General features: G+C 51.4%; 1 protein-coding gene across 2 annotated transcripts; it reads right to left on the reverse strand.

The window, feature by feature from the left end:
* Positions 1 to 2,386: 2,386 nt before the first annotated feature.
* NAA40 (N-alpha-acetyltransferase 40, NatD catalytic subunit) lies at positions 2,387 to 17,264 on the reverse strand. 2 transcript variants are annotated; one of them, XM_045556235.1, is made up of 8 exons: positions 17,072 to 17,226; positions 11,251 to 11,346; positions 10,191 to 10,243; positions 6,980 to 7,075; positions 6,745 to 6,903; positions 6,469 to 6,552; positions 5,297 to 5,374; positions 2,387 to 5,003 (listed from the first exon to the last, which is right to left on the reverse strand). In XM_045556235.1, exons 1-8 carry the CDS (start codon positions 17,075 to 17,077, stop codon positions 4,862 to 4,864), a joined length of 714 nt encoding a protein of 237 aa, XP_045412191.1. In that variant the 5' UTR covers positions 17,078 to 17,226; the 3' UTR covers positions 2,387 to 4,861. The 2 variants fall into 2 exon arrangements, with proteins under 2 accessions (XP_045412191.1, XP_045412192.1); XM_045556236.1 differs by lacking the exon at positions 11,251 to 11,346 and having other exon boundaries at positions 17,072 to 17,264.
* Positions 17,265 to 27,701: the final 10,437 nt, after the last annotated feature.

A 27,701-nucleotide genomic window follows, 5' to 3' on the forward strand; every position in this document is an offset into this window, starting at 1 on the left:
CTGACTCCTGCACCCTTCCCCAAATTAAATAGCCCCCACCCCTTTGAGGGTCCTGGTCCTTCTTCACCCAGTCCCATTCCTCAGTGCCTCTTCCTCCACTGAGTTGGCCTGCATGAAGCACCAGGGCCACGTGGTGTGACCGCAGCCCCAGCAGGGACAGCCCTTCCCCTGCCATTCTGTAGCAAATGCTCATCTTTATGTAATTAAGACCCCACTGCAGATATTCCTAAAGCCCCAATACAACTTTACAGTTCACCTTGTTCACTTCAGCATGGGCAGAATTCAGAAATGTAGTTGGACTTCACAGAAACCAACATCCTGTCCAGGCACCATCTCTCACCCTGGCATTGCAGATTGGATATCATTGCCCTGGCCCCGGCCCTGTGAAAAGCAAGGGGGTAGCGGGGTGGGGCCCCTGGGGCAGGTGGCTCTTCCTCAGGAAGGAGAAATCAGGCTTCACAGCCTCTGTGGAGGAGGGCAGCCTGGGAGGGCAGGGACTTTGGAGTTTTTTCACTCTGGGACTCTCAATTTCTTTTTTTTTAAGAGATGGGGTTTTGCTCTGTTGCCCAGGCTGGAACACAGTGGCATGATCACTACTCACTGCAGCCTCAAACTCCTGGGCTCAAGCGATCCTCCCACCTCAGCCTCCCAAAAATTAATAGATGGGACTACAGGTGTGTGCGCAACCACACCTGGCTCAATTTCAGCTTAGAGTAATGCCACTGCCCATGGAACAGGGTTGTTGTAAGGATTAAATGAGAGAATATGAGTAAAACGCTCCACAGTACGCAGCACAGCAAGCACTAAGTATGAGCTCACCAAATGTTTCCCTCCCCCTCGGATCCCAGCAACACTGCGACTGCAGCAGCTGTAGTCTGCCAGGCTCCTCAGCTCCACCTCTCCCTCTGCCCCAGCCTGCACTCAGAGGCACAGGACAGACTCTGTTGCACTTGGGGAAGGAGTGTTCTAGCAAGAACCAAGAAAACCTGCCCCTAATTTGAACTACCTTCAAAGCCTGGCAGCAGAAACTGCCTGGTGACCAGTGTCCCTCCCACTGGGGAAATCCAGTCCTTCTCAAACCAGCTCCGGCCCTAAAAGACCACTCACCCTGCGGCTGCGCCTCGGGCTCCATCTGCTCGACAAAGGTGTGCCAGGTCAGCAAGTACCACCTGAGCAAGGTAGCTTGCATGCAGCTGGAGGCAGGGGTAGAGGCAGCCCCCTGGAGTCACTGCAGACAGCCACTGCAGAGGACCCCGAGGGTCCCTGGCCACTCAGGAAGGTGGCAGAGGTGGGTGCAGACTTCAGCCCTCCTGGCACTCAGCCAGCAGTGATGCAGGCAGGGCCCCACACCCTGCCACTGTGGCCATTCCAAGAAATTTCTGCCTAGGGTAAAACGCAGCCTTCAAGGAACAAAGAACTTGAGGGGCAAATTTTTGTCACATGAGAAATTCACGGTGTGATTATCCCAGCAAATTGCTCTCTTCCTTCCCAAGGGTTGTGATACCTTTCTTTGGGCCTCAAAAGTAACACCTGCCCACCAGGCACAGGCCACAACCTGCTATAGCTGGGACCCACCCCTCCTTCTCCAGATCATTGCTCTGCCTGAACACAAACACTCCGTGTGGACCAGGGGCTCCCTCTCCACCTTCTAGCAGATGTGGATCACCAAGCAGAAGTGTGGCAAGGGTGGCCCCTCCACTGTCCACAGGAAGTGCGTCTGAGCTCCAGCCCCCTGGCCCACTTCCTGTCTTTCCTCCCAGCTCCCTGTGGGCTGGGGACTGGCAGGAGCCCTGCCTGGGGAACAGGCTGCATAGCTCCATCTGTCACACTAGGAGTCAGAGCCTCCCCCAGCTCTTAACTTTCCTGCCCTGTCAGGCCTGATGTGAGTTACCCTTCCTTGGAGCCTTTGTCTTCTCTTTTGTGAGTGGAGGGAAGATGGGGGGAGTCTTTTTAAGAAACAAAAGAATATTCCGAGTAACTCAACAAAGTGAAAGAGAGGAAAGAAACTCTCATCTTTTCAACTCCCACACACAAGCACTGGAATTTGTTTGGCCACAGATGTCAAATGTCACAATGCCCAGCTTGGGACTCTCTCCAGGATGTGAAGCAGGCACCCCTCAGAACACCTCTGACCTCCACCCAGAACTTCTGTGAAATGGCAAAAACATATACATTTGGTCACTGTTCCCACCTCTGGCTGCTTGCCCTGGACACACTGAGGTTTTCTCAGACCCGAGGCCTCTTCCCTGGACAAGGCATGGGGCCATCACAGCTATGTGCCTCCCAGGGTTTACACCCAACACTGGCACCGTCTCAGGGTCCGGGGATTCCTGAGCCCACGCTGCCCATTGCACCCCAGCGTTAGGAAGCCAACCCAGGCTGAACAAAGTGTCTTTTATTTGTGACATACAAATCCAACCAATGCAAAAAGAGATCACTTTTTCCCTTTGATTCCAGTGATAACAAATTGCTAAAGAAAAAAATACATATATCAAGAAGGAGTTTATATTTGAAATTCCCTCTAAAAAGACCAGAAAAGGTTAAAAAGAACCATACACATGTGTCCTATACACATTTGACGCCAACCGAAATAACCTGAAATAGGATGAATACAACTAAAACTTTTAAAATCTTACAAAATATCTTAACATGTCCCAAACAAAAAACAACAGACAAAAAGGCCTGCTATGCTTCTCAAAACCAAGACCTAGGACAAGTGGAGAAAGACTGATGTTTTAGAGATTAACGGGCTCGACACCAACAACAGAGTGATCTGCTGGTCTCAGACACCTCTCCTGCCCCAGCCCAGACCTCCTGAGCAGCTCTTGGGGGTGTGGCCTGCGGAGGCTGGGGTGAGCAGGGCATGCACCGAGTGCCTGTCTACCAATAGGCTTGGTGCCAGGTGTCCAATCACCGGAAAGAGAAAACATACACTGAACTCACCTTACATGGGATTTACACTGGGGCCTCCTCTTGGTCCCCTTAAGTGGGAGGTATCAGAAATCCATGATCTAAGACAATAAATATTTATCATTCTGCGTCCTTTGAGAGACAGGGATCAGAGGAAAACCTCTTCCTAAACATGCTTCTGTCATTTCATGATTCTTAGGAGAGTCTACCAATCCCCTCCCAGCAAGTTCAACTCTCACCTGGGGTGAAACCCCCTGGGAGCCAGCAGAGTAGGGCAAAGGTAGACATTCCAGTGTAAAGCTGCGAGGCCCTATCCAAGGAGCACCCAGTCCCACTGCTGGTGAGGTCAAAAGCAGGGCAGAGTGCTCAGCAAAGGGCCAGGCTGGGCAGGGGAGGCCCAGCACGCACAGGCCCCTGCACAAGCAGGAATCCAGGTGAGAAGCAAGGACCACTCTGGGGAGATCGGCCAGGACAGACTGCATGAGCTGGGCAGAGGGCAGGATGTGAGCAGACACTAAGGTCAGAGGGACTGATAGACTTCCATGAGAGCAACTTCACAAAGACTAGAACCTTCATGACACTCCCTAAAGCAGAGCTCAGGGATGCCCAAGGGGAGGTGTTAGGTGCTTTTTCCTTGATAAGGATTTGGTTTGTCTTCCCTGGAACAGGAACAGGGCCTAGAGATGAGGATGACTATAGGTTCTAAGCCTGCATCCTATCCCTTAAGAGAGGAGGAAGGCCTTCTCCTCCCCCTGCTCCCACAGGGTGACACCAGAGACAGAAAAGCAGCTGTTTTGGCCACTGAGAGGCATTCCTGTTGTAGCCTGAGCTATGGCTCGCCTGGGCCAGGCAGTGGCACTAGTGCCTCACTGAGGCAGCGAGGGGCGAGGCTGGGGAGTGCAGGCAGAGAGGCCTGCTGCTGGCTGGGGGCTCTCTGAAGAGGGAGGGTGGCGGTGGGGAGGGATGCCCCACCTTCAGAGAACTATCAGCACCAAGAGATGGGAGGAAACGGCATTAACTACACCAGGAATGAGGGGTCCTTCTGGGGGAAGATGAGGGGCTCCCTGATGTTACTCCCCCCTTGAGACTAAGAACAGAGGTATCTAGGGTAGAGGCGAGAGACAGGGGAAAAAGAGTGGTGAGGGGCAAGAGAGAGGAACAAGCAAAACCCCTGGCTTTCTTCTATGGATGAAAAGCTCAAGTCACTGCCGTGAGATTAAGAGCTTAAGCTTAGAATGCAGCAAAATCCAGGAGCCCAGAGAAGCCATCATGCCCACAGCAGTCCCAACACAGCACCTTGTTCCTGGTCCTCTCAGCCTCTCTCTCACTGACACTGATAGAGAGAGAGGCCGCCTTCCTCCCAGCGTCGGCTGGTCCCAAGACAACTTCACTCCATGGATCCATTAAAACAGCTAGGAAGAGCTTTCCTTGCTTCCTTGTATCTTGGCTCAAAAGATCTTCCCACAGTCTCCATCAGAGCGTTCCATCCACGAAAGCATGAGCCTCTCTGAAGCCTCTCTCTATGTCCAGATCCTACACTGGGTCCATTCCTCTTTGTGGACAAGCAGACCCAGGACTCCAGGACTTTCATAAAGGTGGGCATGAGCATTCCATTTGTCCAGGTGTATTGTGGGGGGAGCTGTCGAGAATCCAGCTGCAGAGAAGTGGGGGAACCAAACAAAGAGGAAGCCACTGTGTGCGGATGAGTGTTATGGCTGGGCCTCCGCCAGCTCTTCCCTCTCCACTCCCTCCTGGCACTCTGGTCTTCTAGGAGAGAGGAGGAGGGGTAGTTTGGACCTCCACCCCACGGTTCTGTGCTCTCAGGGTACAGCCTGGCATGTGCCGGGCTGAGGAGGCACCAGCTCTGAGGGCACCTGGCAAGCGGCATGAGACCAGGGAAGAGGATAGGCCTTAGGAGACATCATTGTGACTTGCAAGTGGCTCTGGGAGTTCAGTGGCAGCAGCCACCACAGTGTCCGCCTGCATGGGAGTGCTGGCTGTCCCCAAACTTGGTCCTCCGGCTCAGGATCTCATAGGAGCAATCCTCTCCACAGCAACCAGACATGCTAGGGGAAGAGTCGTCAATTTCAAATCTGCAAGGCAGGCAGGAGAAAAGGGTTGGTTGTAGACAGCTGAATGCCTTCCTCCCTGACCTGAGAACTTTTCCACCAGCCACACTAATGAGGCTCCTCGGATGAGGGCACAGGAGAGGGGCAGGGGACCAAGCCAGACAGCACTGCCACACCATCTCACCAATCTTGAGCCCCCACAGACCAATGGGCTGGCAGCACAGCATCAGGATGAGTGGGGGCCAGGACCTGGACAATGGCACTGGGCAGGCACCTCCTACCACCCAGAAGGACCACACCAAGGCCGAGCTCCTTACTGCAGCGCTTCTCTGAAGAACTGGTAGGCGCCATGATTGTGTTTAAATACCGTTAACATAACCTTCTTCATCTGTGTGCTAGAAGAAAGTAGAGCAAGCACCTTTTAGAAAGAGAAACAGAGATTAAAGCCATGCTTCCTCTCTCTCCTGTCTCTGCCTGCTATTTCCTTTCACCCTAAGAAGTGATCCTAGGCCGGGCGCAGTGGTTCGTGCCTGTAATCCCAGCACTCTGGGAGGCCGAGGCGGGTGGATCGCTCGAGGTCAGGAGTTCGAGACCAGCAAGAGCGAGACCCTGTCTCTACTAAAAATAGAAAGAAATTATCTGGCCAACTAAAATATATATAGAAAAAAAATTAGCCGGGCATGGTGGCACATGCCTGTAGTCCCAGCTACTCGGGAGGCTGAGGCAGTAGGATCGCTTATGCCTAGGAGTTTGAGGTTGCTGTGAGCTAGGCTGACGCCACGGCACTCACCCTAGCTCGGGCAACAAAGCGAGACTCTGTCTCAAAAAAAAAAAAAAAGAAAAAAGAAGTGATCCTAGATGGGCATGGTGGCTCACACCTGTAATCCCAGCACTTTGGGAGGCCAAGACAAGAGGATCGCTTGAGGCTAGGAGTTCAAGACCAGCCTGGGCAAGAGTAAGACCCCATCTCTACTAAAAATTAAATAAAGAAAAAAAGAAAAGAAATTAGCCAGGTGTGGTGGCATGCACTTGTAGTCCCAGCTACTCAGGAGGCTGAGGGAGGAGGATCACTTGAGCCCAGAAGTTCAAGGCTTCAGTGAGCTATGATCACACCACTGCCCTCCAGCCTGATGACAGAGCAAGACCCTGTCTCTAAAAAAAAAGAAAAAGAAGTCTTCCTGAGTCCCACCTCTAGCCTCCAGAGGTCTGGGGCCCCCACCTGACTGGCTTCTTCCAGAGCGGGGATCTTTCTCACTTCCTCTCTGTAGTCCCATTCCTTAGGTACAGAACTTGGCACACATCAGGCACTCAAAAGATGCTTGCTGCGCTGAGCTGACTGTATAAACACAGTCACAGCAAGGCAGGGAGCATCTCCTGACAGCATCTTACTCCCAAAACATTCCTGAGCCTTATCCTCCAAGGAGGCTTGAAGAATAGTGGATGCCTCAGTGACAGCTCCTTCTAAATGAAGGACTCGCAGGGCCTTTACCTATTGGCCATGAGCTGCAGGATCTGTATGAGGAACTTCCCCAGGCCTTTCCGCCGCACCTTGCTTTCCAGCTGAACTTCGTAGCTGGGTGAGAAAAGCAGAGAGGTGAGCGTGCAGGATGGGACATGAAGAGATTACAAGGTCTGTTGGAGGAGCTTGCAGCCCCTGGCAGCTCACAGACCGACAGGCCCAGTGGGCTTTGCCACCTGGATGGAGTGCCCAGAGGATCACCAGGGTCTCCCGACCGCACCACCCCACCCAAGCCGGGGCTCCTACCAGTACAGGACTTCATCCCCGCACTCCACATCAAACCGGAAGTGAGAAAAGGCAACGGGGACAGAACTATTTTCCCAAGCAATGAGGTACCAGGCTCGGTCATCTGTCATTTCCTCTCGTTTCTCTCGGTCCTTCCAGCCCCACTCACTCTGCTCATACCTGGGGAATTTGGGGGCAGTCAGGACAGGGAAGTGTGGAAGAGAAAAGCCAACTGGGGAATGTCGGCCATGCTTACATGGTTTGCATATTTGTTTTGGTCAGGTCGAAGGCCCAATCCACAGTGGCTGGCTCTAGTCCAGACACTCGCTTACATTCAATGGAGACATTCAACCTGAGAAGAGGACAAAGGAGTTGTTAGGAGCTGGTTGTAGGTTCAGAGCTCCTGCCAGGGCACTGCTGTTCCTCCCTGAAATTGTAGCAGGGAGGCACGCCTAGTCTCAGTCACTTTCTGGCAAAAAGCCAACCCTGCCCCTTCCCCAACATGACTGGGAAAGGTGGCTATGCAGGAACCGAACCTTTCAGGCTGAGATTAACCCCGTCACCACCCAGCCCATCACCCTAACCACAAGACCCGTTTCCTGCCTCCCTGCACCATCCTTACCAGCCAAAGCACTTCGTAAATTTCTTGTCCCTCTCTGCTACCTCTTTGCTCTTTTCCTAACCTCTTGGTCTCTTCTGTACTTTGTTATAAACATTGTTTTTCTGCTTAGTTCCTGCTTTTAGGCATTTTTCCTGTTGCTTTGTGAACTGACATCTCACTGGGCTTCCACCTGACCTCTCCTTTCTGCCTTCAGAACTGCTGGGGGACCTCAGGCCCTTCAAGAAGACTATGGCTCAGCCAGCCAGGTGGCTCACGCTGTAATCCTAGCACTCTGAGAGGCTAAGGAGGGAGGGTTGCTTGAGGTTAGGAGTTCAAGACCAGCCTGAGCAAGAGTGATACCCTGTCTCTATTAAAAATAGGAAAAATTAGCCGGTCAACTAAAAATAGAAACAAAAAATTAGCCAAGCATGGTGGCGAGCGCCTGTAGTCCCAGCTACTTGGGAGGCTGAGGCAGGAGGATTGCTTGAGCCCAGGAGTTTAAGGTTGCTGTGAGCTAGGCTGATGCTGCGGCACTCTACCCAGGGTGACTGAGGGAGACTCTGTCTCAAAAAAAAAAAAAAAAAAAAAAAAAGACAGTGGCTCTACACACTGACACTGATAATCAGTGTAAAAAGAAAAAAAAGAAGACGACTATGGCTCAACAACCCCCTGCCAGGAGTCCCGCCTGCCTCTGCCTCTGCCTCTGCCTCTGTAGCAGGTATTCTTGGCTGATCAGACAGGGTAGAGCAGGAGCCAACCCAACGCTGTTTTCCTAGACTAACGAATGCTGTAGGCATGAAGGTATCCATTTCTAAATGAAACTTAAGCAAAATACAGTCAAACTCCTTGGCCAGTGAAATGACATTCTCTAAGTAGTACCACATCCTGAAAGGACAGAAACAAGCAAACTCTAAGCCTTTAAGGAGCTCCCACATCAGTATCTTTCAGTGGCTTTTGACACAACCCTTAGAGGGTGTTCCCACTGGAATCCACCATCACCTCTGCTGACTGGCACATCACATGAGCAGCATACATGCCCAGTCTCGTAAATTCAGAACTTCCTGCCCTTAACCCCAAAGTCTTCCTGTCTTCTCAAGTACCAACAAGGTAGCAGACCCAAACACAGCACTGCATCTGTCTTAACTACAAAATGTCCAAAGTCTGTCTGCAGGTATAAATTCTACATTCACCTTTAATTTAAGTATGTGAAAGTAGGATCGCAGCCACAAGGATCACACAAAATTCAAGGCACAAAAGGAGCCCAGAGTTGGCTGGCAATGCCTGCTTCAGAGCTATTCCTTATTTCTGGAAGTCAGCAGGAATGTGGACTGTGGAAACGCTAAGAGATATCACAGTAAAGGATCTGTAAACTACCTTGAAGGACTTCCCAGAAGTTGAATGACAAAGCTGCCAGAGGAACTGTAATGCATCTGATCAAACAGGAAGAATCAATAAGTGTGATGCTACAAAATTCAAATGCATCTATGAAAGGCAAATGGAGAGTTACCTGCTTCATAATTCAAGTATCTGTATTTGTCTATTTTGTTCATTAAAATACTCATACCAGCTGCCACTTACTGAGCTAGATATATTCTCTTTCCTCCTTAAAAAAACGTTGCAAGTTTGGCAGCATCATCCTCCTTGACAGGTAAGAAAATCAGGCTTGAGGAGTATGAGTGACTTGTCCAGCTAAAGTTAATAAGAGGCCCAGCTACAATTCAACCCACACCTCTTAGACACCATAACCCCTGTTTTTCCGAAAGCCAAGGTGTTACATTATAGAAGCATGACTCGTGAACAGCATCTCAGGTAAGACAGATTATGCTTATTTTATAAACCAAAAGGACAAACAACGGGGAGGAGTCCTGTAATCCTGATCCTACAGTAAACTGGATCAGTGTAATAACAGCTAACACCTAGCTTTTAGTACACTCCAGGAACTAACACTCTATATCTAATCCTTCTGAAAACTCCATGAGGAAAGTACTATTAGACTCATTTCTTTTTTCTTTTTCTTTCTTTATTTATTTTTTTTGAGACAGAGTCTCACTCTGTTGCCCAGGCTAGAGTGCCACGGCATCAGCCTAGCTCATAGGAACCTCACACTCTTGGGCTCAAGCGATCCTCCTGCCTCAGCCTCCCGAGTAGCTGGGACTACAGGCATGCACCACCATGCCCAGCTAATTTTTTCTATATATATATTTTTAGTTGTCCATATAATTTCTTTCTATTTTTAGTAGAGATGGGGTCTCACTCTTGCTCACGCTGGTCTTGAACTCCTGAGCTCAAACAATCCATCTACCTTGGCCTCCCAGAGTGCTAGGATTACAGGCATGAGCCACCACGCCTGGCCTATTAGACCCATTTCTGATTAGAAAATTGAGGGACAGAGAGGTTAAATAATTTGTCCAGGGTCAAACAGCCAATAAGTGACTTTTAGCAATTATACTATATACTCAGGGCAAGAGCACTGGATTGGAATTAAAAGTCCCCTCAGCTGTCAGGGGTAAACTCTGTAAACACAGAAACCTTCTTTGACTTCTCTGAGCCTCAGTTTCCCACGTATAAAATGAAGATGTTAGCCTAGACAATTTTCCAAATTTATTTCAGCTCAATGATTCTTTGCACAGAGAGAGCAAGTCCTAAAGAGACATGTGAGATTCAGTGAAATCTTTGCTCATTTACAGATTCCTCTGTCATCCTAACAGTGGGATTTTATATCAATAGAGGGCACTAGCCAGTTTCTGCTTTTTCATAATAATGAAGAAGAATGGGAAAGTTTGGGTCTGAGGAAGCCTTCTCTGGAGAGGTGACGTCCTGAAGACATTCAAGAAGACAACAGCTAGGAACACTAAACACAACTCACCCATTTCGATCATATTTCTTGAACACTGGGAAAGCCTCTAGAGGGTCTCCAAGCTGTGGAGGGAAAGAAAAGAGAATAGCACAGACACGTGTGGTGGAGGTGCAGGCCCTGCCCAGAGCCCTGTTTTCTGGGAGTGTGACACTGTGAGGACCCACATTAGGAGGTCAGCTCTGGCCCTAGGAGCAGCCTCACAGAGCCCACCATCAGCCTCAGCTCTGAAGTCACTATGTAGGAGGATGGCTTTGGTAAGAAAGTCAAGAGATTTAAGTTCAGTGTCATTTGACAAGGTATGAGGACACTTTACTGGCCTATGGGCATAATACCTGCTCACAGCACAGCCAACACAAAGGAGAGGCCGTGTGATCTGCTCTCCCACCTCTGAGAAGCAGGCCCCAACTGACCTCACCTGGCCAAAACCCCAAATGGAAAATCATATCCCTGAGCCACATCCCTATAAATGTGGAGTGTTGACTATGAGTGGGCTAAAAGAATGACCAAAAAATGGGATATGAAATGGGGGCAGGAAGGATGATCAGAATTCCCACTTCAGTTGGAAAGCCACAAACTACCAGGCTGTTCCTGGCCTGGTCCATCTGGTGTTCAGATCCACAGCTACTCCTGCCCTGACTGCGGCCCCTGGAAGACCAGGCCACTGCATCCCCTCAGCCCCCCACAGCCTTCAGTGCCTCATGTGCAGTTAAGAAATGTTTGAAGAAATCAATGAGAAAAGAGTATACTACATTTCATCAAGAAGTTTCTTCCCTAGAATGCAAACTCCTAACAAAAATTTCTCCAGACCCTCTTCCCCACACACAGAGAAGCAGCCACTTCCACTGGGATCCACATTTCCCTGAACACCTGGGCCAAGTGCTGACACCTCCTCCCAACTCTCACAGCCCAGTCAGAGGTGCCGGGGCTCATTCCCAGGCCCTGCAAGGAGGCAGAGGCTGCGTGCGCAGGTATATCACAATGACACCACAGGGTGGCGCCAAGAGAAGCCAATCTAAAAACCAAGCTGCAATCCCAAGATTTCAGGGACTGGGAAGGAGAGGAGAGTCACCCTGTTGGCGGCATCCACTTTGGCACAAACGGCATCCATGGCTGCTCGCTCCTCCAACCGCTTCTGCTTCTTCTCCTTGGCTTTGCTCGACTTTCTCTGCAACAGGGAAAAGCAACGTAGGCTGAAGGGCTGTAGCCAACCAAAGACTTCACTTTGCCTTTGAGGAACAAAAAGGTCCCTGCATCCACAGGCCACACACTTGTAGGTAACATCGCTTCATAGTGGTGAGTCCCTAGGAGCGTCACTAGACTTCTCAGCTTCCTTTCAGGAAGAGTACTGACCCTCCTGAGCACGGGTCACTATGGGGACCCAGTGAGAAAGCTGATAACACCTGCAGCAGAGCTGGCCCTCAGCAGGCACCCAGTAAATATTCACTCATCTGTTCCCTCCTAAGGAGGGAACACCCAATTTTAGGCACATTTAGGACAGCTTTCAGAGAGGAGATAGCATATGAGGTTGCTGCTGATGGCTGATTCTAAGTTTATTTAATAAAGTTTTTTCAGGGTCTCCCAGCTTCGGGAAATAAAAATCTGGTCAGAGGCAGTTCCTATGGGAGCTGGGTCCCATTTCAGGCTGGGGCCATGGTGCTCTGGCTTAAGGATACAGAGCCATTCACCAGAAGCTCGGCTCAGTCAAGGCCAATGAGTGGCAGGCACACCATGAACCTAGCAACAAGGGCAGAGTGCAGAGCCCCAAGGGGTTCACCTCGGGACAGAGTTGTCCCTGACACATGGCCAGCAAGACCAAGTTGCAAGCACACAGGCAAGGGGAGGAGCAAACGGAGGCTTCTCCTTGCACAGAGGGGCAAATGGCACATCGCCCACGGCTGCACCTAGATAAGATCCTGTTTTGAGGCAGATGTGGGGTTCTCTCAGGCCTAATGGGACCTCTCTCTCTCCCTCTAACACAGGGAATAGCCAGGCTCTAGAGTCTGACCGACCTCGTCCAAAGCCTCTCCTGCTCTCCACTCCCTGCAGTCCTAGGACAGGATACAGCCTTTTCTCTGAGCCTCCTCCCCTGGTCTGCTGAGTGAGGCTCTTAAAACCTCCCTGAAGGTATCAAACCCATGAGGGTTAATCTGGCATGTGCTCTATAAATGATAGCTCTCATTCTTACTCCCAAGGAGGACCAGAGAGCACAGGCATGTAGAGGTGCACCCACACACCCGGAGTTCCTGGAAGGCACCCCAAAGGCCCTGGTTAGCTGGCTCTGCTTCTTACCAACAGCACAGCCTCTTCTGACCCCTACCCTCCCTTTCCCTGAGCTCTCTGGAAAGAGGTTTGACAACCCCTAATTATATCCTAGCCCTGACACTGGCTGGCTCCAGGAAAGGGCACTCAGAGAGATTAACATTCTATGTGAGTTGAAAAACCAGCTACTGGGAAAGTTTCTCTGGATAAATTCTGCCCTTGATTTTCCAAGGAATACCACTGCTCACCTACTTCAAGCAACCAGGAGGCATAAGAGTTCAGATACCAGGAACTCACAGGGATTGCTGATAGGTACAAATCCTACCAACACCAGCTATTAACTATCTTCTGACTAAGCACTGTGCAGGGAGCCAGGCTAGATCACACCTCTTACCTCCTAGAGGAAGAAACAGAAAGAGAATAAATAGGCAGTCCGTATAAGGCTGGAATCTCGGGACAGAACTACCAGCTCTCTACCATGGAGAAGTTTTAGCATCTCCATCTTTTTCTCCAGGAATTTGGGTTTCAAGACAACATTGAGATACTCCAAGCTTGCAAAGTACTTTCACAAACATTATGCATGTCAATTCCCAGGACAGAAACCATCACCTCCCTCTATATCTGAGGAAACTGAGGCTCGAAGGGATGATGTGACTCGTTCAGAGTTCCCCAGAGAGTAAGCGACAGAGGGAAGACTCAATCCCAGGGGTTAGGCCACACAGATCCAGTGTTTGTTCCACCAGCCCTGCTGTCTCCCACTGGGAGAGCTACTTTCAGCGTAGTGGACTTCCACTCAGTCATCAACAAAGACCTTCTCATGCCTGCCAACATAAGGCCTAAGACCTCAGAAACCCTCAGGCAGTCACTTAGCAACTCATTTCTCATTGTCCATCTTTCTTGGTAACAGTTTGCCAACTGTGCCACCCCAGGCCCTACCTATCCCTGCCCCAAGGCAGAGGTGAGGAAAAGAGAAACCTCACATGGAAGGTCTCCAGGGCTGCACAGTGAGGCAGAAAGATCATGAGCTTTAGCATTAACTGGACTGGGCCAATGCTCCTCCTGCCAGCATGACTTGCGAAAGCAACTCCATCTCCAGGACCATGGGGACACAAACGCTGGCCTTACGGAAGACCTGTAAGGACAGTCAGAAGCTAGCACACCTCCACAGCAGATGTACGGCCCCTTCCTCCATCCTGCATGCTCGCTCTCTTACCACAACACAGAGCTGAAGGATCAGAGGCTCTGTAAGGCAAGTGTAATGCCCAGGACTCAGAAAGCAATGAAACCTGGATTCCCTCCATAGACTCTCATTTCTAAGCAAGAGAAGTAATTCCAAAGCACAAGCAGCAGGAAGGCCGGCCTGGGCCTCCAGGAGATCTATGAGCTCATTCATGCAGAACTGGCAAACCAGGCAATCCTCTGAGTGGGGCCTGGAGCTGTCATGGCCTGAGACTGAGATAAGGAAAGAGCCCCTTTAAGCGCTTCCCTGCCTACCCACAGGGCATGAGGGAGGCTGCTGCAGCAGACTGGGCCAAACAGGCAGAGGCTCGCCCCTGAACTAGGAAAAGTGGTCTCCCCCTGTTCCAATTAGCTTTGCTCCTGCCTTGTCAGGGTAAGGCTGTCCTACAGGGACATAAGAAAATACTCCTAATTAAAATGGGAAATATGCACAGTGAATGGTAAGCTCATTGTTGTTAAGTGTCTTTCCTTAGATAGATAGATAGATAGATAGATAGATGCATGCATGGGATTTCAAGTCAAGAGACCTGGATTTGATATTTGATTCTTAGCTTTTCCTTTTAATAGCTGTGTGACTTTAAACTTTAGGCAAGTTACTTAATCTCTTTTCAGCAAATTGCTCAATTTCTCTGAACCTCAGTTTCCTTATCCATAAAATGGGGCTAACAATGCCCACATCAACATCATAGTATTATGAGAACAAAATGACAGTGTCCTGGATATAAAAATTCTTTACAGTAACAACTTCTGTTTACAAAGATTCTGCTTGTGCTTTAGCAAAGATGATCTATTTTAATCTTTACAATTCAGCAAGGTACAAGTGCCTACTTCTTTGATGAGAAATCTGAGGCACAGAGAGTTTCACTTTTAGGGTCACAGAGCCAGGGAGTAGGGTTCACACTCTCTCTCCATTCCTACCAGACCATGAGGCACAGTTTATATTTGCTTTATTTGCCAATGTATATCCAGTACTCAAACAGCAGGTACTCAGTTCATATTTGTTAAATGAATCATCCAAGATTCAAATCCAGGTTTGAACCCTAAAGTCCATGCTCCTACTACATGGCAATTACATCTATAATGGCACTTTTTGTTATAAAGTGCTATACAGATGTTTTCATATGCAGCTATGAAAATCCTCTCCTCATCATTCCCATCAAAGTAGTAACTCCACATGCAGTTCCATGACTGCTAGGGGTCCCAAAGAAAAGTGAAAAAAACATGTGGGGTGGGGTGGGGAGGAGACACCTTCTAGAAAAGGAATTTGGTATCTCTTAGATTTTCAGTGTCAGTACCTCCAACCCACATGGTAGCCAGGATCTGAAAAGACCTTCTGTTTTTGGTGAAGAGAACGAGAGATCTAAATTCTAATTCCTGAAAGTCTACACATGTGTGGCAGCTAGGGTGAAAGAACTTTGAAGATAAGGTGCTCCGTCTGAGGCCATGCTGTCAAATGGAGCACGGAGACAGAGAGTGACCACTAGGAATGATGACTTCCTGACACCAAGGTGGGGCATCCCCAGCTCCCACTGATGAGCAATGAGGGTGATGAGAGGGCTCCAGCTGTTTCAGGGAGGAGAATTTAAGTGTCTCTGTTGCTATTTTATGCCAGAATAGACTTAGTAGGGACTGTTCTGAGAAGCATATCTGTGAAGTATGAGTAATAAGATTGGGGCCTTAAAGGAAGCAAGGATCATAGCATCTCTGGGGCCTGCTACTTTAACTCACTCAACGAGGAAGTGCGGAACCAGAATGGCATGTTATGCTTCTTGTTTTCTGTTCAGTCTGTACTGGCTGATTCTGGTAGACAGTTACTAAGCCATACAGGTTTCATTTAGTTTCAGCAACAGCAGGGTCTGGGACCGTTTCACCAAAATCTGGGTTAAATATGCCTAAGGTCTCTATACTTCATTTTCTATATATGAAGTACACACTACCCAGAATTCTTTATTAAAATAATGGCTATTCAACCCCCCACTGCTAAATTTGACTGGCTAAAAAATAAATAAATAAAAATAAAATGATGACTGTTTGTTTTGACACAGATTAGACAACTATTTTTGTCTTCTAACTTGATTTGTTCAGTCAATAAACATTTGAGTGAGAGAAAAAAATCTAGGTTAATAACAGTAGTGACAAACCCAATGGGTTAAAAATAGCACAAATCTATTTTAGATCACTAAAGTGAAGGCTGAGAATACAGGCAAAAATAACAGCCACTACTTATGAGGCAGCTCCTTGGCTATTTACATCCATTATCTCATTTAATCTTCACTGCTACCCTAAGGGGTAGGTATTAGCATCCCCACGGTGAGGAAATTCAAAGACACAAAGGCGAAATCACGGGAACAATATTATGCTGTTAGCCCGCAAAGATGGGGCCGGCACCGAGGTATCTCTGGCTCCAAAGTCAGGGTTCCCTAAAGGTGGTGGAAATTCCATGTAAATAGTAATATAGCCAGTAAACGGAGGGCCAGTTACCTTTTTAGGAGGATAACTGATACTGTTCTAATTGGGACTTAGCAAGGTGAACTCACAGAAACACGCAAATAACTTCTGCCCAAGCCGGTATGCCAGGAAAGGGCACTAAAACGCGCCTCCAGGCTGCCGGCAAAGCACAGGTGGTCAATATCCATCCGCAGCTGCGGCCATCACCAGTGGTTCCCCCATCTGCCGGGCTCACCTGCGCAGCTCTGCGCTTGCAAGGCCACCTGCACTACTAAGTCTACTGACCACCCACGTCGTATAACCACTTCATCGCAACCGGGAGGCCGTGAAGGCAGGTCTCGGTGGGAAGGGAGGAGTGTTCATCAGGAGCAGGAGGAACCGGGGAAGAGGTTTCCAAAGAGTGTTGGGGGAACCCGCTCTGCTGCAACTCGAGTAGCGGGAAGCGCAGCGGACTGGGATCCGGGAGACCGGAGTGGGGTCTGGAGCCCCAGTCAGGCCAGTGTGACCTTGGCTGGGCGCCTTCTTTCCTCTGGCCCTCCGTTCCCTCCAAGCCAGGGTGGGCTTCGGTTGTGGAAAGCCGCGGAGCTGGTGACAGCCGGGTGATGGGTGGCGCAGGGGGCGGGGGACTAACCTCAGGGGCCGCGCGGGGGGTGGTTGGGGGGGCCAGTAACCGGTCAGCCAGGCAGGAAGAGGCGGGCGCGACGCGAGCGGCGGGGGGCACCGAGGGGGTGCAGCCCCAGAGAAGGGTGCTCCCCATTCCCTGGCTAGGCCGACCAGGGGGACCCCGAGATGGGGGAGTCAGGTCATGTGGGGGCTGGGGGTCACGTGAGGCCGGAGGGGTCGGGGTCACGTGAAAAGGGGTTTAAGGAACAATGGGGGCGAAGGGGGCGACGGTAGCGAGGAGCACCCCTGGACCTCCCGTCTCCTCTCCCTGCCTCACTCACCCCCATGGCGGCAGCGGCGGCGGCGACTCGCAGCTCCTCCTTCACACACTTGCCGACAGGGAGGCGGCAACAGCAGCCGCTGCAGCGACGGCAGAGGCAAAGCGGCGGGCCCAGCACCGCGCATGCGCCTCGCGGGCACCGCGCCGGCGCAGAACGGGGGGCTGGCGAGCGGCAGAAGGCGCGCAGGTGGAGCGCGGCGAGGCGGGCCGAGGGTCTCGCACCAGAAAGAGGCGGGAGGCGCGGAGGAGCGTCGCGCTGGGAGTGACGTCTCCGCGCCGGGCCCGCCCCCTCGCCGGGCTGTGTCTGTAGCTATGGCAACAGCCACGCGGGACCTGGATGCGCGCCCCACCAAGCCCCGCGCGCCGCTGGGCAGCCGGGTGGGTGGCAGGGCGGTCCCCGCGCTCCGCGGCTCCCCCGCCGGCAGGGACAGCCACCTGCACAGAGGACCGATTGCGTCACGACCTTGGAACACCAGCCCCTCCCGAGCCTGCGGGCACAGCGGAAGTCTTTGGAAACGTTCCCACCCTGTAGATCCTGACTCTTGAAATTCCTTTTCAACTAGAGTCCTGTTATTCATTCATCCATCTTCTAACCATTCATTCACCCTCCATTCATTCGCTTTCTCAGTAAACACCTACGCCGTGCTGAGCCCAGGGTTGGGGAGGGCACGGGGCGGAGGAAGATGCCAGTTCACGGTTTAGAGGGTGGGCAGGCATGTAACCACTGCTAAAGAGTGAATGGTGCTGTTAAGATGAGACATCAGGCACCCAGACAGTATTAATTTCAGTCTGTCCCAACAGGCCAGAGTGTAACCCCACATAACCCACACCGCAATCCCCTGGCGAGTTTGTGCGCTGTGCAGACCCCCAGACCTCCCCCAGAATCTCCAGCGGTGGAGCTAGAGTCTTCACTCCGAAGTGCTCCCCACAAAAATTAGAGAACTGATGCCCCAGACGTAAGCTTTGTAGACTTATTCAGGTTTTGCTCATTATTCCATCTGTAGTGCTCAGTACAGTGGTGGCCCCAGCAACATTTACTGAGTGCCGTATGCTAGGCACTGTTCCAAGCAGCAAAGAAAACAATAACAAACAGAAAAGGCACTGTTCTTGTATCCTAGAAGGAGGAGGCAGAAAATAAACTAAGTGAATAAGTAGTATACATAGTATGTTAGTGATATATGTTCTGTGAAGGAAAACAAAGTGGGGAAAGATGATAGGAGAGGTCAGGATTTGTAGTTTTAACTAGGATGCTCAGGGCAGGCAAACGGAGTGATACTTGAGTCAAGATCTGAAGAAGGCCAGGCTCAGTGGCTCATGCCTGTAATCCTAGCACTCAGGGAGGCCGAGGCGGGTGGATCGTTTGAACTCAGGAGTTCGAGACCAGCCTGAGCAAGAGCGGGGAGTCCCCGTCTCTACTAAAAAAATAGAAAGCAATTAGCTGGATAACTAAAAATATATAGAAAAATTAGCTGGGCATGGTGGCACATGCCTGTAGTCCCAGCTACCCAGGCTGAGGCAGAAGGATTGCTTGAGCCCAGGAATTTGAGGTTGCTGTGAGCTAGGCTGCCGCCACGGCACTCTAGCCTGGGCAACAGAGTGAGATTCTGTGTCAAAAAATAAACAAACAAAAAAAGATCTGAAGGAGCAAGTCATGAGGATGTTGGTGAAGGGCATTCTGGGCAGGTGCAAGCGAGGTACAGCAAGGGCAAAACCCCCACACAGGAGCGTGACTGGACTGTTTGAGGAATTGCAAGAAGTGCAGTGTGGCTGGAGTAGAGTGGACCAGGAGGAGAATAGTAGGAAGTGAAATCAGACAGGTAAGAGGAGGATCATTTAGGTCTTGTGGGTTTTGAAAGACTTTGGGACTGAGAGCAAGTTGGACACCACTGCAGAGTTTGAGTGGAGGAACAGTAGGGCTGGCTTCTAGGTTGAGATGACTGTAGGGGCAAGGTCAAAGGAAGGGCCATACAGAGGCCACTGCTATAGGCGAAGCAAGGGATGAATCCTCCACCGCTGGATAGCGGTGGAGGTGGGAGCAGGTGCCAGGATCCGATGCATATAGAAGGTAGAGCCAACGGCACTTGCTGGTGGACCGGATACAGAGTGTGAGGGAAAGAGGAGAAGAGTCAACATGTCTTCAAGGTTTTTAGCTTGAGCTACTGGAAAAATGGAATGACTTCAATTGAGATGTGGATTGTGACTCTGGAAGGAGAAGGTTGGGACGTGGGGATGGGGAAGATTGGGAATTCTGTCTTGGCCATGTCAAGTTCTTGTGGAAATGTGGAGTAGTCGAAGTCTGGAGTTTCGGAAAGAGGTCCGGGCTGGAGATACAAACTTCAGCAGTCAGCGTGGGGATGGTATTACATTTAAAGCTATGAGACTAGATGAGACCATGGAGGGAATGTAGGTAGATGAGAATCAATGAATCCCCAGCCTGCACGTCCTATTCTGCAGTCAGAAAATCTGTTTTGGTTGCTGGCACTCCGGGGACCAGGAGATAAGGGCAAGAGGTGGGTATCCAAGGTAAGAGGAGGGGACTTCTGAGCTTGCTTTTGAAGGAGGAGGAAGAGGCAAGATTTCAACAGGCAGAACAGTATTTGCAGAGCCAGGGAAGTGTGACAGAGTGGGGTAAGGGGGGGAATGAGACTCAACCCCTACCCCAGGGCAGTCCCCTTGCTGTTCTGGCTTTTCTTGTCTCCTTACCCACATTGAACTTCACAGTCAGCTGTTTCAGTGCACAGATGACTGCCACCATAATCCCCTGGTGCCCTGCCCCTTCTGCCACTCCCCACTCTTGGGTTCACCCTCCCCCAGGCTGCTGGAATTTGCTGGACACCAGACAAGGCCTGGGAGGTGAGCCCAGTAGTCCCTTGGAAAGGTGACATCATCCATGCCTCCCAAGAGGCCTTTGAAGGCCAATGCCCTTATTCCTGCCCCGAAGCAGCATTCTACTCCCTGGGGGCTGCCCCAGTTATGGGCTTCCTTGGTCTTGTGGGGTGGTAGACAGAACCTGCTTTGGAGTCAGACCAGTCTGGGCTTAAACCTCCTCTCTGCTACTTACTGACTTTGTGGCTTTAGGCAAAGTGCCTAACATCTCTAAGAGTCATTTTCCTTATTTGTAAAGCGAGACCACCAATAGCAATCATCTTCATCAGAAGCGTCTTCTTCCAAGGGTAGCTGTGAGGATTAAATGAGATGGGATCTGAGACACCTGGCAAGGCTTGGGGTAGGAAAGAAACCCCCTCCCCCGGTACAAAAATATATCTCCCCTCTCTTCCACCCCTCCCTCCCTTCCTGCCAAACGTCTGCCCACACTGAGCAGGCTTTCTGCACTGCCTCATGTCTACTCCCTTCAGCCCCAACACAGGGGGCTGAGATCCCCTTCTCCATCCTCCTCTCTGACCTCTCTGGACAGTCTGGACAGGGACAGTCTCCCCTGTCCCCCAGGCCCTTGAGTTCCCGGGGCTTCTCCTCCCTCCTCCTCCCTGGCCTCCTCTTCCTGCCCTGTCCTCTGACATAGCTACTCCCCCAACCACTGTGCTTTGCACTCTTCTCACTCTACAGCCCTCAAGTGCTCCCAAATGTTCATTGCTTCCCTCACTTGGCCAAGGCATGGGTGGCTGCCATGTGCCATGTGCTCCGTGTTGTCTTCTGTGCGGAGGAACAGGCTGGGGAGACAACTCCTGCCTGGGAGGGAGGGCACAGTTGGGGAGGCAGCCAGCACACTGTGATCAGTGGGCAGATGAGAGCCCCTGGCTTCCCCCAAAGAATCTGACATTAGCAGACCCTCCTCCCTGGCCATCCAGGGCCAGGCTCACCCCTTGGGGTTCCTCCCAGTCATGATCTCTCCTCCCCTAGCCTTGCCTCAACTCTGCTTCTCACCAGCTCCTGCCCGCCCTCAGACCTCCCTTCCAAACTCAAAAGCTTTTGGAAAAGCCACCCACCCTGTCTCTAGCTCCTGGCTTCCGTTCCTGCCCCACCTACACCTCCCTCCCTGAGCCTCCAGCAGTTTTGATAACTCTTGACTATGCTTCTCTGTGTCAATCCTCATCTTTCTGGAACTCCCAGCAGTATCTGGCCCTCTATTCACTCCTTCCTTGAAACGGTGTTCTTTCCTTGGCTCCTGTGACACCACACACCTGTTTTTCTAAAATGCATATCTGCTTGGTCCGTGGTTAGAAATTCCCTAAGGGGCAGCATGTTCGGCCCTTGCTGGCCTGGCCAGGGCATCTGGCTCCACATGCCACCTTCTGCTCCTGAACCCTTGCCCTTCTCCTCCGAGGCCAGGCTCTCGCTGGACTCTGGCCCACGCTGCCCCACTGCCTGCAGCCCTGTTTCTGCTCCGTGGCCTCCTCACCCTTCAGGTCCCACTTTCTGGGGTCTCCCAATGCCCTTGCCATCACCCCAATGAGACTGTAGGCTCCCTGCAGTTGGAGACTGTGTCTCTCTCTTCCGCTATGTTAGGGTTGCATCTAACCTATAAATGATTTGAAACCCGCCCCCCCCCGCCCCCCGCTTGCCTTCTATTCCAGGTTATCTGTCCCTGCAGACTTGCCACCGAGCCCAGTGTGCTGCTTTCATCAGGGGCTGATACCTTCACTGTGGTTCTCGTCTTAGGCCAGGTGGGCACCCAGGGGCCATGACCTCAGGTCCCGAGCCCAGTTCTGCCAGTGAAGAAACTCCGCACACCCTTCTGTTGTTGTTCAGCCAACAGGTATTTCTGAATGCCCTGCTGCATGAAGGGTGCAGTGTCAGGGAAAAGGCATGGCAGTGAGGGGCAGGGTTGCCTTTCTACCCAACGGCCATGCGTCCCACTTCCTTGCTGACGTCTATGGTTTGAATGTGTCCCCTCCAAAATTCAGGTGCCGCCAATGTGATAGTATTAAGAGGCAGGGCCTTTAAGAGGTGCTTAGGCCATGAGGGCTCCTCCCTTGTGAGTGGGACTCGGTGTCCTAATAAAGGGGTTTGACGGAGGGAGTCCACCCTCTCTTGCTTTTCTGCCTGCTGCCATGGTATGACACAGCAGGGAGGCCCACACCACATGCCGGTGCCTTGACCTTGGACTTCCCAGCTTCCAGAACTGTGATATAGTAAATTTCTATTCTTTGTAAATTAGGTAGTCTCAGGTGTTCTGTTATGGCAGCACAGATATGCTAAGACATTGGCAGAACCCCACCCATGCTCAGGTGACAGGCGGAAGTCACAGCACGTGTGCTGGAGCACAGACTTTGTCAGTCCAATCCAAGCAGGGAAGTCCTATTGCCCTTGGCCAGAGATTAGTTCAAGGGGCATGGGCCTGCTCAGGGATTCCTGGGAAAGGTTGTTCTCCCTGATAAAAAGAGAGATGCCAAGGAGAAAGCCTCTGCCCCTTGCCTCTCCCCTCCCACTCTGGAAATTGTCCTCTAAGGATGGGATGCTCAGAGCAGCTGCAGCCATCTAGTGACCATGAGGGCAAATCCTCCATGTGGAAGGGGCAATGCTGAGAGAGGGGAAGCGCCTAAGACCTCGACAGCCACTGAGCCTCTGTCAGTGGTGACACTGACCTCCACATTTCTTAGGCAAGTTCGTTAAATTCCTGCTTTGCACAAACCATCGTGGAGTGGCTGTTCCTCTACTTGTGGCCACATACATCTTACATGAAAAAGAGTGAACACAAGGATACGAAAAATAGGGCTCTGGCATCAGCCAGCTTGGGAACGGCTTCCAGCTCTACCACCTTCGAGCCGTGGGATCTTGGGCGGGTACCTTCTGAAGCCTCAGCTTCTCACCTGTAAAATGGGGCTACTGTGGGGGGAAAATGAGATAGCTCAGGGAAGACATTTTTCATACCGTGGTTGGTATTTATAAGCATTCAGTTCATTTGTTTTATTCACCCACTAATTTATTCAACAATAGTAATTGAGCACCTACTATATACTCATACTAATCAGGGTCTGGGAATGTAGCTGTGAACAACGAATAAGCACTCGAAGTTGGCTCTTTTTTCTATTATTATCGTAAGTCTTTGTCTTCAAGGAGCTCCTGATATGTTGGTAAAATTAAGGACAGGTTTGGCAGAAGTGATCTCAGACCTAGCAGTGTAGGTATCTGGAGTGAGAGGGGCCGGGGGCGGTTAAGGAGCGGAGGGGCAGTTAGGAAGGGCTTCCCTGGGGAGGTGGTGCTTGGGAGATCTGAGACTCATCCTCTCAGCAGGCATTTGGTGACACCTCCTATGTGCCAGCTGCTGTGGAACTGTGAAGGGAGCTGGGGTAATACATGTCCCACCCTCCCTGAGCGGACAGCCTCCCCGAGGGTACAGCCAGGTAAAGATGTAGGTGGTTCCACTAGTTTGTGATCAGTGTTGAGATAGGGAAGGGGCAGATGTCCTGGACAAGGTGATATCTGAGCTCCATTTTGAAAGGTAAATAAGAATTAGCCTGCACTAAAGGGAGCTGCGTTCCAGGTACTGCACGTGTAGAGACTTGGAGACAAGAGAGGACTCAGAGTCCTGGAGACTGCGGGTTGCTGAGTATGGCTAAAGCATGCCTTCAAGTGGGTGGTGTTGAGAGAAGTACTGTTTCTGAGGCTGTAGTTGCAAGTGACAGAAAATGGAAACCAGCCAGGCTCAAACAATAAGGAAATGTATTGACTTATGTGACTAAAAAGTTCCGGGTTTCAGTGGCTTAAGGTGAGGTTGGTCCAGTGGCTCGGTGGTGTCACCGAGAAACCAGGTTTCCACCATCTCCCGGTGGTGCCCTCAGGGTGCTGGCTTTTCCCGAAGAGCAAAGATGACAGCCAGCTCTCCTGGGCTTGGCTTCCTGGAATTTGTCCCATATTTGTCACAGGCTGATTGGACCAGCTTAGGTCTCAAGTCCACGTCTCAACAGTCATGGTATCCTGGGCCTTGGGAAAGGCTGGCATTGGGGTGGGATCAACCCCACAGCACCACATGGATCCCCAAACAAAAAAGGGGAAAGGGATGTCAGGGGACCAGAGTTTGAAGGAGATAAGTCATGCTAAGGAGTTTGAACTTAATCCAAGGATAATGAGAAGCAGAGGATTGATTGGCTTGATCAGATTGGGTTTTAGAAAGATCACCCTGGCTGTTGAGTAAAGATCAGATTAGGGACTGGGCAAGGGGGTGCATGCCTGTGGTCCCAGCTACTCGGGAGGCTGAGGTGGGAGAATTGCTTGAGCCCAGGAGTGTGAGGTTGCAGCAAGCTGTGATGACACCACTGCACTCTCCCTGGGCAACAGAGAGAGACCCAGTCTCAAAAAAAAAAAAAAAGAGAGAGAGAGAAAAAGAAAAGAACAGATTAGAGGAGGGTAAGAGAGGAGTTGGGAGACTCTTTCAGTAATGGGATGAGGTCCAGGGAGGGCTAGTCACAGAAATTGGATACTGGCTGGGCGTGGTGGCTCACGCCTGTAATCCTAGCACTCTGGGAGGCCGAGGCAGGTGGATTGTTTGAGCTCAGGAGTTCGAGACCAGCCTGAGCAAGAGCGAGACCCCGTCTCTACTAAAAATAGAAAGAAATGATCTGGACAGCTAAAAATATATATAGAAAAAATTAGCCGGGCATGGTGGTACATGCCTGTAGTCCCAGCTACTCGGGAGGCTGAGGCAGGAGGATCGCTTGAGCCCAGGAGTTTGAGGTTGCTATGAGCTAGGCTGACGCCACAGCACTCTGGCCTGGGCGACAGAGTAAGACTGTCTCAAAAAAAAAAAAGAAAAGAAAAGAAAAAGAAATTAGATACTGATGGGTCTGCAAGTAAAGTGGAGGGAGGAGTGGAGAGCAACTACAGTTCCATCTTTGGGTTCTGCTGGGAAGGGAAATAGGCAGACCGGGCACGTGGTGTGAAGTTTCTGAGCTCAGTTTGGACAAGCCTGAGCCAGCAAGTGAAGCTGAGACCAGAAGGCAGTTGGTTGGATATGGGGGTCCGGAGCCAGGGGCCAGGGTCTGGGCTGGGGATGGAGGTGGAGTGTCCGCAGCCCAGGGTTTGATATCAGAGCTTGGGGAGCTGAGGGACTGATCAGAGTCGGAAGGACCAACATGAAGGACTTGAAGGCCAGCCAGGAGGGGCACCGGGGGCAGCTACCTCCAGGGCAGGAGGTGCCCCTCTCTGTCTAGCCCTGCCCACAGGTGGAGTGAGACCATACCTGCCAGAGGCCCTTTGTGTTCAGAGATGACAAAGTCACTGGTGTTCTTGGAGGAACAGTTTCTGTGGCCTGACGGAGGCAGGGGGTTGGGAGGGAGTGGGAGGTGAGGACGAGCCTAGAGGGGTGTGAATAACTCCTTTAAGAAGCACAGTTAAAATAAAAGGCGGAAGGAGCTTTAGCTGAAAGGGGTAACTAAGGTGAACATGGGGCAGAGGGAGGAGGGGGGTGTATTTGGGGTGGGATGAGGGCACCTGTTTTGGGATGCATGGACTTAGCAGGTTTGTGTGATGAGGGAAAGACACAACCATGAGGAAGGAGAGGAAGATGAAAACCAAGGCACTGGGGGAGGATGTGGAGCCTGGGAGTGAGCTTGGCCTCGAAGGGGGAAGGGACAGCTACACTGGAGGGACAGAGAAGGAGGAGGGGCCAGCCACAGAGGGTGTTCCTCCCAGATGGCCCCCCGATTCTCTCTGCAGGTGGGAGGCAAGGTCATGTGCTAAGAGGCATGTGTGGGATGGGTGTGGAGGAAGACTATGGAGGTGGCAGGTGGGGAGAGCAGTGAGCGGAGGGAGCCCTGGATGTGCCCTGGCAGAGCAGAGCTCACTTGCAGAGCCCAGCAGCCCTGAGGGAGGGCTGGATGTGGAATATGCATAAGGGTGGGCCAGGCCAGGGTTTGTAGGGTGGGTGGGGCACTCTGGGGGACCAGGTGGGGCTCAGCGGAAGGGTGAGCAGACCTGTTTGGCTGGATCAGACACAGGCCAGAAGGCCCTTGAGTACTTGGCAATAGGGAACTGTGGAAAGTTATTGAGCAGGAAGGGGACATGATCAAAGCAATATTTAAGAATTTGTATCCAGGCTGGGTGTGGTGGCTCATGCCTGTGATCCCAGCACTTTGGGAGGCTGAGGTGGGAGGATGGCTTGAAGCCAGGAGTTTGAGACCAGTCTGGGCAATATAGCAAGACCCATCTCTACAAAAAAATTATCTGTGGCATGAGGACGGCTTGAGCCCAGGAGTTTGAGGTTGCGGTGAGCTATGATGATGCCACTGCAGTCTAGCCTGGGTAGCAACAGAGCATGACCCTGCCTCAGGAAAAAAAAATGTATCCAGCTATGTGTGCACAGTGGACTAGAGGGGTCAGACTGAAGGCAAGACTCTGGAGCCATTGACAAACCTAGTCCATTTTGTGTTGCTGTAACAGAATGCCTGAAACTGGGTAGCTTATACACAATAGAAGTTTACTTGGCTCACAGTTCTAGAGGCTGGAAAGTCCAAGAGCATGGTGCTGGCATCAGGTGAGGGCCTTATTTCTGGGTCCTTCTGGCCAGAAGGCAAAAGGGCAAGAGAAAGTGCACTTGGGAACAAGAAGGAGAGAAATGGGAAGGGGGCCAAATTCATTGTTTATCTGGAACCCACTTTTGAGATAATGGCATTAGTGTATTCCTGAGGGCAGAGGCTCATAACCTAATCACCTCTTAGAGTTCCCACCTCTCAACACTATTGCATTGGGCATTAAGTTTCCAACACATGAACTTTGGGGGACACATTCCAATTATAAAAGGGAGGATGTCAAGTGTCTGATGTCATGGAGGAGAAACTTCTTGCTCCAGAGGTCAGACCCAGGAGCCCAAGGTGGACATGGCCTTTAGCTTGTCCATGGGCATGAGCTGTCTCATAGAGCAGTGAACCATGGGCCAAGAGGGCCCTTCTGGGGTGCTCAGGAGGGGACCCCTGCTTCAGAAGGAAACCAGCGTTGATTGCTGTTCTTACTACATTCCATCCAAGATGTGCTTGGATCCTCCTCACAAATGATAAGGTCAGGATTGTCACTCCCTTTTAGAGATAGTGGGACTGAGGGTCACCGAAGGCCACACAGCATGCAAGAAGCAGAGCCAGCCTCACCCTAGTCTGAGATCCTGCGGCTTCCCTCGGGGCCTCTGCTCCCCTGACTGCTCTGGGAGGTTGCTGGTGGCTGTGGGGAAGGACTCGGGGATAGATCTAAGGCTCAGTGACTGCAATGGCTCTGGGGGGACTGTGATCCAGGCACTTGCCCCAGGAGCATGGGCTCCTCAGAGTGCCAGGCTCAACCTCCGGGGAGGACGTTTGTGCCAGACTGAGGTGGGGCCCCCTTGGTCCATGCTGTCACCGCCAGAGGGCGCAGCTGTTGCCCAGGTGAGGGCAAGGGGAGGCCCCTTCCCAGCTTCCGGAGAAACCCGGCAGCTCCTGGTCTGGAAGCTGCCCCCTTCTGGAGTCGGGGAGCCCCGCCAGTCGCATTCCTGTCTTTCTCAACTGAGGTCTTGTTGACCCTTCCTCCCAGGTTCCTGCTCTGCTCAGGGAGTCAAATTTCCTTGGTGTGGGTGTCAGGAAGCCTGGGATCTCCTTACTGACCTCACCCTGGTCCTGCTCTGTCCTGCCCCCAAGCCACTCCCAGATGTGCCTGCCTTGCCCCCATTAGCCCTCCTCACAGGACCTCGGTGGGAGGTGGTCCATGGGTGC

This window comes from Lemur catta, chromosome 7 (genome assembly GCF_020740605.2).
Source record: "Lemur catta isolate mLemCat1 chromosome 7, mLemCat1.pri, whole genome shotgun sequence".
Taxonomy (NCBI): Eukaryota; Metazoa; Chordata; class Mammalia; order Primates; family Lemuridae; genus Lemur; species Lemur catta.

What these genes read in the sequence shown, in the direction of transcription:
- NAA40 (XM_045556235.1), bottom strand. An exon ending in AAGTGGATGCCGCCAACAGG is followed by an intron (nt 10,244 to 11,250) that starts GTGACTCTCCTC and finishes TTCCCTCCACAG; the next exon opens with CTTGGAGACCCTCTAGAGGC. An exon ending in AAAACAAATATGCAAACCAT is followed by an intron (nt 6,904 to 6,979) that starts GTAAGCATGGCC and finishes CAAATTCCCCAG; the next exon opens with GTATGAGCAGAGTGAGTGGG.